Raw genomic sequence first — 11,248 nt, 5'->3', positions numbered from 1 at the left:
TTTTGTAAGAAACACTCTGAAGTGTCTGAATGTTTCCAGGTAGCTGAACACCTCTCAAATAAATAGTTTTCCAAATTAGTTTTTATAGTTTTTGTATAAAAAATAGTAATTTAAGAGGGAGATCAGTCATTGTAAAGACATGAAATACAAAGGTCCAACCACACTGTGCACTCAGTAGCGGTCCTGGGGCTTTTGATTGAACCAGATTGTCCTCTTGATTTCCTCTGGGACCGTGGGACCTAAAAGATATTACTCGGTGGATTTTGATGAAAGGCTTTTTCCAAATGGCACACAAGTATTATAAAATGAATTTCTATAAGTTGGTACTTTACAAGAGTGCGAGAGTAAAATGTTATTTGAAAAAGAAGGAAAAGCCTCAGGGAACAAGTCACAGGAATAAACTGTATTAAAGTTATTCATCTCTGTTGTTTGTTGATAGTGTACTGTGATTGAGAAGAGTGGAGACAAACTACATCTTAATCAATGGCCAGTAGTTTAAACAATACCATTAGATATATGTGGCTGATAAAATCAACCTCCCCCTCTTTTTATCACATGAACACCTCTCGCTGTATTCAGAATTATATATATATTATAAAGACAAATTAATGTAACAAAAGTACAGTAGATTTTCTCCAGAAAACTTATCAAGTTACATTTATTCAAAATCATATAATTATTAACTGTACATTGTGTATTTAAATATTTAATATATTCATATGATTTTAGTAATAATTACATTTCATTACAGGCAGCCCACTACATTCATCTTAATGGCATGATCTATCGAGGGGTTATACCCAGTCATTGTCATATCTAATTGGTCTATAACACCGTAGTTCAAGTTATAGCCATCGACAACAACATGTTTAGGAAGGTAAACTAGTCTCTTAAAAATTGCGAACAATTTCTGGGGGCAAAACCACTCCATACAAGCTGTATATAGATCCTGCTATTTGGTACTGTCACAAGCCTAAACTCAAAATGTTGTATTTACATTCTGTAGCTGTGTAAGCACAGTGTCGATGTGGTAGACTAGCTTCATTGTTTGCTCAATGGAGAAAAAAAATAAAAGAAGCAAAATAAAGGCCTGGTGAGAAAAAAGTTTTACTCCATTTTCTGCAGTCAGGTTTTAACAGTTCATGATCAACAGCCAGAATTTACAGGCTAATTATACAAAGGCATTGATTTTTTTCCAGGCATGACCAAGACATACAGTATGAAGATGGTGACCCAAGCAGTCAGCACAATGTTTTACTGAATGATAAGCTGCACATGCTATTGATTTCTCCTTTGTCCAGACCAAATATATCATCAGTGTTTGTTATAACATTTCCAAAATGAAGTTACATAACATGACAATTCCTAGTACTGGCTCCAAAATCTTCTGTTTGATTTTTACTAAGGAGCACATCATCATTCGGGAAAAAAACAATTCTGAAGATATTTTAAATCTAAAACCCAATTTATCACTTAATTCAACAGATCAGTTTTGCTGCTGGATCATTTCTCACAGTGAGTTATTGTATTTATCTGTTGATCAAAGGTCTGATGTGACAACACAGAGCTGCTGGATTTAGTGTGTGCCCTTGTTTGGCTCTACGGCAGGATTTTTAAGTTTGTAAAAGATTTTGTGATCAGTCAGTCCTACCTTTCAAATGCTTTGATTGTTCAGATTGAGGCATTTAATTCATTTAAGGCTAGGAATGTAATGTGATCCATTTACTATCCAGACTAGGCTGTTAATACTACTGCATCCATTTATAGAACAAGCATTGTATCAGATTCTGCGTTACTCTGTAGATGTAAACGTTAAAAAGCATTCTAGTGTGGTGATTTCCTGTGCTGCCTCAACTCCAGTTACTGTGCAAAATAAATGCACTACTTACTACTTAACAGAGGCATGTGAAGTCCTCTAAGCTTTCATAGTTGATTACTCAGAGATAGTGATATTTTCTAGACATCTATGTGATCTGACACATTTCTTGAAAATGTAAAGTCTTAAACCACTGACAAAGAAGCTTGCTTTGTTCAGATATTTTTATGTTCAATATGTTGCAAAGTGTGACATCATCATCGTGCATCCACTGGCTAAGAAAAACAGGCAGATTATGTAAAAATGTCAGAAATGGTCACCGTTCAACGGTTCCATTGCTCCTACTAAAGTAATGACCATGAAAAGCTTGATCTAGCTGTTCTGCACTGAGACCCTTGCATGAACAAAATGCTCATTAAAGTGTTCTTTTTCCACATTTTCTCCACTGATGGTTAACGCAGTGGAGAGTAGTGTGCTCAAAGATAACAGTGAGTAGGTTGGTCAACCAGCTGTCTAAGTATATAAGTGTAGCTTTGCTTTGATGTAGTGGACAGACACTCATGCTGTGTTCGCACCACGAGCTACACAGGAACAGTCTTCATTTTAAATGGAGGCCGAGGACAGTTTTCTTTTTTTGCAACAAACTGACCAACCAACTTTTATCAGCGCTCTAATGTGCAACAAAGCGTCAACTAATCATATGTTTCTGTTTCACCCTGCCGTTAGCCGGGTCCCAGTGTATTTAATGAGAAAACAGCATCAATGAGCGTTTGAGCAACACTTCAATGTCGACTCACCGATAACATAGCTTTGACATTTTTTTTGCTTATGCCACTCGTAGTGTGAAAACAGCATCAGAATATTTAGGTTTCTTATACATGTAAGAGCAAGTAAGGGCAAAGGTACAACTGTAAATCCAGTGTCAGATAAGGCATTCCTTTCATGGACGGAAGTTTTTATACGCAAACATTTAGACATCAGGGTGGGGTTGAAAAAGAGGGTTGGGGCCAATTTTAATGAGTTGTTGGTCCAACTGAATCTCAAAGTATTTTTATAGCATTTCATGTTTAAGAATGTCTTTCTCTGAATTTAATCTGATTTCTTTCCGTCTTAATAAAAGGCAAAATTCAGGTAGTGCTTCTCTGCATGCATACTACTATGTATACATCCAACACATGCACTATCTGCACAAAAAAAAATCCATTAACATTCAATTGTTCTTCCCTCTAACTATCCCAGGCTGTGCAGTTTTCATGCTCCTCAGGGTATGCTGTGCGTAATCCAACAGCTGTGCAATGAGGCGCATTTTTCATCCATTTTCAAATTCGCTACTAATCCCTGCAGTCGTGCTCCAATGATGCGTGGCTCGGTGGGTTATCCCTTTCATTAAACCCCAGAAAAGCAGTTTCTGCATTCCGGGCTATTTTAAGTCTCTCAGATCGCCCTCTCTTTCAGAGTATAGATGACAACAGATATTACATCATTTAGTAGAGTGCTGTATCTGTCAACTGATTAGAACCTGGTTATCTTCACTCCAGAGTCACCAACGATGAGACGGGCCAAGGATTGATGAACCTGTGAAATATTGGGAGATCAGAAAATAAAATGATTACCTATGATAAGTCTCACATCCACTTATTAACATAACTCCACAGCATTAAAACGTAGCACTGGAAATGCAGACAGTATATCTGCAAAATATACAAAAACACCCCTCCTTTCAAATTGGGAGAAAAGTAAGCATATATTATTGTCAAATATGAATGAATAACAATCAATTAATAATTTAAAACGTATATATTACAAAGTAGCTGCTTTTCTGTCAATTGTAAGTCATCATAGGGTCAAACCAAATTAAAAACATTTTACATCAACCACTATCAAAATATTATCTCTGGTGCAGCACTACAAAGTATATTACAGTTACATGAGCATGTCCTTTAATGTCCTTTCACACCCTATTCAATCAGCTCCAGTTACTATATGCAGATCATAGCACTTTATAACAAGTACATTCCAATGTTAAGCACCATTTTCCCCTTTCTGACCTGTGCTTGAAGAGGCCCATAGGGCACCAGTTCTCCATCCACAGTGAGTGTCCCCCGTGTGGACAGCGGCTGCAGCCTGAAGGCCTTGCAGGTAATATGGCTCACATACGGCGAGCTGACGGAGTGGTGGGTTCCTCTTTCCATGGCAAAGAACAGTCTCAGAAGAGTGGCTCTGGAGATCCCCGCCCGAACAAAGGTCAGGTGGATCAGCCCATCGTCAAACCTGGCCTCGGGTGCAGCATGAAGATCAGCCCCAAGGTGGGTCTGATAAAGGGCCAGTACCAGGACAAAGTCCCCTTCAATGGTGACCCAGTCTCTGGTGGGAATGGGTTGGTCGAGGGGGGGTAACAAGTCATCCCGAGGGATATTCAAAAGTGAGACTAAAGGACGGCACTTCAGCGGTCCTGCTGGCTCGGCAATGTCAAAGTTAAAAGACGAGGACGCTGTGCGTAGACATGGTGACGGCGAGGTGGAATTCGGGGTATTAGGACGGGGGACGAGGTAGGACGAAGAGTGTGGGGAGGCACATGAAGGGGACGATGGGGGTGTGGGAGAAAGAGACAGTGAGAGGGATGGGAGTTTAGGGGGGAGGGAGTTTGAGTGGGAGTGCTGCAGGAGAGAGAGGGGCCTCGGACGAGAAGCATTCTGGTTTTGGTCCAGGGTTTTGGTCTTTTTGGAGAAGGGAGTGTGACGGAAGGGAGAGCTGATGGTGAGAGATCGCTCACGAGCAACGTCCAGCTGGTAGGGTTCCTTCTCGTAGTAGGTTCCATTCAGATCCATGTCCTCCACCCCGTATGAAGAGCCACAATCTGTGTCCGCCTCCTGACTGAGAGGCTGGTTGAAGAGAGTGCTGGCTATCTGGCTTGAAGGTGCTGAATTCTTTCTTCGGGCCTTTCTGGACTCCTGAAGGCTATCTTGGCAAGTGAGACAACCCTCTTGCTCTTCGTCTGCCTCTCGCCCCATGTCTACCCCACAGTTACATCCCAGCTCTCTTGCATGCAACACTCTCTCCCCCTCGGCAGAACCACCACTGCCCTCCCCATCCTTCCCCCTATCCCCCTCCTCCATCTCACTGGAGTCTTGCTCTACCCTTCCCTCATCTTCCCTTTCATCCTTGATCCCTGCCAATCTTTCCCCTCTTCTCATATTGCAGTCTTCCCTTTCAATTGATTCTGAACTCTCCGAACATGTCCCGGACCTCTCCTCATCTGCTTCCATCTCCCCCTCCCTCTCTCTGTCCTCTGCCAGGCTGCTTGCCCTCACCACACCAGTTCCTCCTCCCCTGGCCCTCTGCCTTCTTCTCTCCCTTTCTCTCTGCCTCTCCTCTTTTTCCCTCTCTCCCTCGCCCTTACGCAGGCTCCTCTGTTCACTGATGCCCATGTCAGAGCAGGTGCGATGGATGGGAGTCCGACAGAAGCCATCAAGGCCTTCTGTGATACTGCGGGAGAGGGGCCTCCTTGGCATAGGAGGCGTGGCATCTGGTGATGTGGTGCCAATAGAGGGAGGCAGGTAGGACAGACGACCCTTGTAGGATCGAAGAGAAGCTATGCGCACCAGGGTGCCCAAGGTGAAGCGAGCTGAGCCCAGGCCACGATACCTGGAAAAAGGAAACATTAGCTATCTTTTGTAACAAAACCAAGTGATACTGTAGGTGAGATAGAGTAACGTTTAGATGAACAAAGCCAATGGTGGATGTTCCTAAAGTCTAAGCATTTAAACACCCACCTCTCGCTCTCAATGTCCACATCGGAGACAAAGCCCCAGGCAACAGAGAGGAAAGAAAACAGTCTCCTGGGTGGTGCAGCTCGGCTGTTGATGGAGGGAGGAGGGCTTGTTGTCACAGAAACCACGTCCATGGGTCGGACACCGCCTCGACAGAGCAAAAAGCAGCAGTTCAAAAGGAGGGGCTCCCGAAGGCACATGTCATACCTGAGGGAGATATAAAGAACAACACCTCCTGTCAGTAAAGATAAGCAGAGAACTTACAAACAGCAGGTCAATACAGAGTCCCTCCACTATTTAGAGATATCTAGGTCAAGATAACAAGGTCAGGACAAAAACATCAAGGAAGCTCTGTCCGTACGTATAAAGGTATGTCCTCCGCATATGTTGAGAAGCCTTCAACCGATCATCTTCTTACATGGCAGGTGTACTGCTGGGCCACCATGCAGTGTCAAAGATAATGCAAGTGAGTTGAGCAGGTCGTCTGCAGCCGGCCTTCACAGATAACTGCTCATTGACTGTAGTTCACTTTTACACCCGACGATACTAACATTACAACAGAACAGAACTCTTCTTGACTATTGAGAATGCCCGCTCCAAACAGGCACTCGCTGCAACGGCCGCGCCCCAAAAGGAAGTGCACTAGGTTGTGTATAGATAAGACGCAACAACAAATCAACTAAATCCACATATTATATCATGATCTTAGACTCATTCATTCATTTATGCTATTCTGTTAAGTAACATTTTGGCATTGGAAACACAAAGTACATAAAACTCTATTGCAAGATGGCATGTCAAAGGTGGGATATGACAAGCCTTATCTCGGTCAAAACATAATAAGGCTAAGCTCATAAAACAATTTGAAATGTCTAGCGTCTGCACAGTTAAGAAAATCACAGAGAGTAGAAGAGAGACATTGAGACAGAAAAAAATGGATTTCTCAAGCATTTGCAAAATTTTCATTAAGAAAATACTGAGAAGATATATGATAAGATATCCTTAATTACCACTTTATCAGTTCACAGAGCTGAGTATTTGTGTGGTTTTACATTGGGCTGGAAACAGGATTCGACTGATTCTCACTGTTACAGATATGAATGAGATAAATGCATACCCAGCATGGTGGTTGATGGAGCCAGCCAGTGCATTCCCAGAGCCACAAGGAAGAATGCCAACGGGTGTTTTTATTGCTTGTTCCCAGTCAGGACGCTCCATCAGCCCATTAATTACCTGCAGGAACACAACACAGAAAATTTGAAAAATGAAACCAGTGGACACAATTTAGCATATATGTGTTATAAAATCACACATTAAATATAAGATCTTTTTTTTTTAAAAATCCCCCTTGACCACACAACTAAATTCCACCATGTTTAGCCCAACAAAAACATTACTCACCTCGTGCAACAGGCCATCTCCAGAGATAATGATGATGCCATCCCACTCTGGGAGCGATATCTCTCTGATAAGCTCTCTGGCATGGTTCTGACGCTCTGAGGCAGATTCATTAAGTTAACACCAGTTATGTATGTATGTTAAATGAAGTTATATTATCGGTCTTTGCACTTGACGTGTTACCTGTCTGTATAAGGTTGTAGCTGATGTTGGCCTCTCTGATCATTGGCAGGATGTGGGTCTGACACCATTGCATTGCCTGGCCTCTCCCACTAAAGGGATTGACCAATAACAGTAGTCGCCGGGGACGAGGTAGCAGACTTCTTGAAAATTCTGTATGAAAAAGGAGAGGGAGCATAAATAAGTTAAAACACACGTAGTTCTTGTTCAGAACAAAGAAAGGAACTAGAGGTTCTCTGCAAAGCAAGCCAACAGGGAGCTGTCATTACAGTGTTGCCCAACCCTGTAGTTTGAGTGCATTCTACTATTTGGGCCTCCTGTAGTTCACCTCACAGTATCTACTTCACACTGCCATTCAGAATATATGAATTAAATAAAACAAGGTGGTGAAATAATACTTAATAATTAATTATCTGTCCAACTGGAGTGCGGAGGCAACATTCCACTTCTCTACTCTTTCATCTGCCAAAATATGACGCTTAGAATAAATAAAAAAGCTTTTATACTTAGCTCTGAAAATCTATCTAAGATTTAGTAAAGTACAGATGGATGCCAGCATGTGCAGGGAAGGAGATGAAACGATTGCACTCACAGATAATCCTAGATTATGCAACAAACAATACTAGAGCAAATCAACAGAAAACCCAGCTAACCACAGCTATACTGTTCTTAGGCATAAAAACTCACAGGATCAAGACAGCAAGTGATTCAGAAATGGAGTGATTAGATAAGAGAAAAATAACAAAGATGAGAAAGAATGAAGGCTATGTGAGCAAAGTGGATAAGACACTGGGGGTGAAACAGTAGGCTGGTACCACTTAAAATAATAGGGTGAATTGTATCAGAGTATGAATGAGACAGGAGCAGACAAGGGACAAACAGAGGCTTTGGAAAGAATTACAGAATGATTGACAGTTTTACCTCTGTTGGGGGAAGGACACAGTGATGTGATAGGTAAAGACTGAGGAAGACAAATGATGGAGAGATTAAAGAGGTTATGGGTTAAGGATTAAGTGTAAAGAAGAAGAAAGAGACAGGAAGAGATGGGAGATGCTGGCAAAAGGCAGGACACATACAGTAAGTAATAGTAGTATAAAAAGATAAACACACACAGTTAAAGTAAACACTGTGCAGGGCCTTGTTATCTGTTTGATTATTGAGGCTGGGGGATACAGTGGTTGGGAAGGGGTGGCAAACTGCAGCAGCACCACCCTCTTTGTCTCTACATTTGACACTGGATGATACAGACCGTGTGTGCAGGACAGATAAGGGCAACAAACAAAGAGGTATTAGTAACATGTGAGATGTGGTTTGGTGAAACAAACAATAATATCCAAACTTAATATTCTGAAAAGTACATTTCACATCCTCTTAGGGTGTATTAGTGTTAATCCCCCTTTGTTTTTTTCTACATAACCCCTAAAATGCTTAACTACTCCATTTGTTTTCTCTGTGAAAAAATATGAATGCTGTACATACAAAAAGGCCATGTGTCACTGTGACATTAAGCTATATTTAGCAAGCATTTACAAAGGAGGCATAAATCAAGGTGGCATGAGGCAACACTGTGTGGTGCCAAGTAGTAAACAGGAATTCAAGACTTATTCATAGACACAAACAATAAGGTAAGCCAAAGTAAATCACACATCTGCTGCACACTAACCAGGTTGTCCTTTTGATAAAGCCGTTCACTATAACTCCACACTATATCAATGGCCAGGATTATTAATAACTAGCAATTGTATGGCTTCACAAACCAGTCAAGTTGCAGTTTACATCCATGTCTGTCTAAAATGTCATCACTTTTTCTTTAATCCTTTTAGACATTTGTGTGAAATTGTCATAATTAGCATATTATTTCTTGAGTTATGACCAAAAATGTGTTTTATGAGTGACCTTGACGTGAATGTTTGTTCCAAATTTTAAGAAATTCCCTCCAGGTATTCCTGAGATATTGTGATCAGGAAAATTTACCGGACGGATGTTTGGACAGACAGATGGACAACCCAAAAAACATAATGGCTCCAGTGCGGAGGCATAAAAAGAGCATACTTGGGGTTTTAGGGCTTTGGAAACTTTGACTAAAGAAAATCTGAGTAGCAAATGCAAAATTATGTTTTAAATGTTTACATTTTAAACGTCCATGAATTGCCAATTAAAATGTAGGCCAATTGAAGTTAATGGGATACAACAATCACAAGTATGGTCCTGTAACATCGTCTAACAACACTCACACACCCTGAACAAGAAAGCCTCTTGAGAGACACACACTCACCTGTGTCAGCAGTGACGGAAACGCCTCTGAGTAGACACTGCACAGCAGCCGACCACCTCTCAGCTTCAGACCTGCTTTCTGCCAGGTAGGCCCTCACTTGCCTGCGTCGAGACACACCTTTCCGTCGTTTGCCTGGCGGGTACCAGTACAGCACCAGGAGAGGGGGCGCGGGGGCACGTGGGCAGCTGCACCCCACTAGCTCTGATAAAGGCAGCAAGAGACGGGCTTCCTTCCCCGGCCTTGGTGACAGCCGCTGTATATGTATGTGGGTGTGAGTGAGGGTCAAGGCATAGTTGGAGGCCGGAGTCGGGGAGGCAGCAGGGGAGAGTGCCCCTGAACCACCAGGGCTGTTGGGGCAGCTGTTATTGTTGCTGTTGCTGCCTGAACCCCAGCTGGCAAATTGGCCATGAAGGAGGGCTTCTGCTGTGGAAGGTGAAGACGGTTCTCGAGATCGCATCCTCACTGCTGAAGTGGACAAGGCTGATCAGGAAAAAGTTGGTCCAACAAGCTTGAGGGTTGTATTTTCTACAGTTAAAAGGGCTTGAAGAGTGGAATCCGGCAGCTCTTAAAGATTTGAAGTGAAAATCAAAATGTATCTGAATGTCAGTCAGAGCTTTATCCCAGAAAATCTCCTCAAAATCATTTTCCCTTTTCAGTGTTAGGATTCTAGGGAGAAAATGTCACAAAAAATAATCTGCTCTGAGATTCTGTTTCCGTCTGTCCATCATGTATGTCTTCATTTGAAAAGAAATGAAAAACTTCCTTCAGTTTAAAGGTTCTTCTGCTAGAGTATTTATCCAGTGGGATTGGAACTGCTAAAGATCTGCCTTTGTGTCACAGTTAGCAAGCTCCCCTCAAAGTTTGCTCTGAAGAGTCTTCAGCTTCTACAGTTTACTGCCAGTGGAAAAATTAGTGAGCAATACCTTAACATATTCAAAACAATAGAACTTTAAAATGTATATTTTCCACAAAAAGATCAGTCAATTAAACAAACTTGTTCTTCACGAGATGCATAAGTAAAAAAAAAAATAGTTAACATTAAAACCCAAAGTCTTCTATTGTGATTACAATATAATGCAGCTGAGCAGCCTTGAAATTAACAATAAATCTTTAAATAATTACACAAAGGGACAAAAAATTAAGTATGAATAAGACAAACAAACACACCTTGTTTAAACAAGGAGGCTACAACAATTAAATTAAATGAATGCACAAGTCATGAACTTTGCGGAGCATGTTGCATTGTAGGTGCTGGCCAAAATGTAAGTATTGCAACAAAGATATAAGTGTAGGCTTTTTCAAGACTTTGATACCTGTATTGCTATCTTTAATCTCAGCGATAAAGGAGGCAGGCAAGAGGAGTGACTATACCAGTCCTCTAGACAGTAGTGTAATACATTAAAGTGTCAGCCGAACAAATACTCCCGCATACTACTTCATTATCTGTTCCCCACAAGAAGAGGGTGAACACTAGGTAAAACAGGTTGACACTAGACAACAAAAAAATAAAAACAGAAACAAAACAAAAGACAAACAAGGAGACAGTTCCAGGTCGTTCCTTAGTTTATGTCATGGTAGTGTCCTTAAGTCAAGCCTCACGTTCCCTCCCTAAGATCTTTGTTCCTGTATGAACACAAAACAGGAGAGGAGGACAAAAGTTAATTGTAGAAGTGTTAAAAAAACATAGCAAAACTTTAATGTATGGGTGATCCAGCCAAACAATTTTTGGAGCAGATGGGTAAGAAATCAACATTAAAGCTTGTAATTCACCTGGGATTGCACTGTGCAAAGGTCACTATTTCTGTGGAA

The 11,248-nt window shown here is 41.5% G+C and overlaps 1 protein-coding gene across 1 annotated transcript; it reads right to left on the bottom strand.

The window, feature by feature from the left end:
* Window positions 1–643: 643 nt before the first annotated feature.
* sphk2 (sphingosine kinase 2) lies at window positions 644–10,409 on the bottom strand. The gene is made up of 7 exons (XM_054622185.1): window positions 9,440–10,409; window positions 7,168–7,317; window positions 6,988–7,082; window positions 6,704–6,819; window positions 5,590–5,793; window positions 3,865–5,461; window positions 644–3,391 (listed from the first exon to the last, which is right to left on the bottom strand). Exons 1-7 carry the CDS (start codon window positions 9,894–9,896, stop codon window positions 3,329–3,331), a joined length of 2,682 nt encoding a protein of 893 aa, XP_054478160.1. The 5' UTR covers window positions 9,897–10,409; the 3' UTR covers window positions 644–3,328.
* Between the last annotated feature and the right edge of the window lie 839 nt (window positions 10,410–11,248).

This window comes from Anoplopoma fimbria, chromosome 20 (genome assembly GCF_027596085.1).
Source record: "Anoplopoma fimbria isolate UVic2021 breed Golden Eagle Sablefish chromosome 20, Afim_UVic_2022, whole genome shotgun sequence".
In the NCBI taxonomy this organism is placed as follows: domain Eukaryota; kingdom Metazoa; phylum Chordata; class Actinopteri; order Perciformes; family Anoplopomatidae; genus Anoplopoma; species Anoplopoma fimbria.
This window is presented reverse-complemented; position numbering and strand designations above follow the sequence as displayed.

Coding starts and splice junctions, on each gene's coding strand:
- sphk2 (XM_054622185.1), bottom strand. CDS start 9,896: ATGCGATCTCGAGAACCGTCTTCACCTTCCACAGCAGAAGCCCTCCTT. Junction 7,083..7,167: donor CTACAACCTTATACAGACAG/GTAACACGTCAA, acceptor AATCTGCCTCAG/AGCGTCAGAACCATGCCAGA. Junction 5,794..6,703: donor TCCATCAACCACCATGCTGG/GTATGCATTTAT, acceptor TATCTCCCTCAG/GTATGACATGTGCCTTCGGG.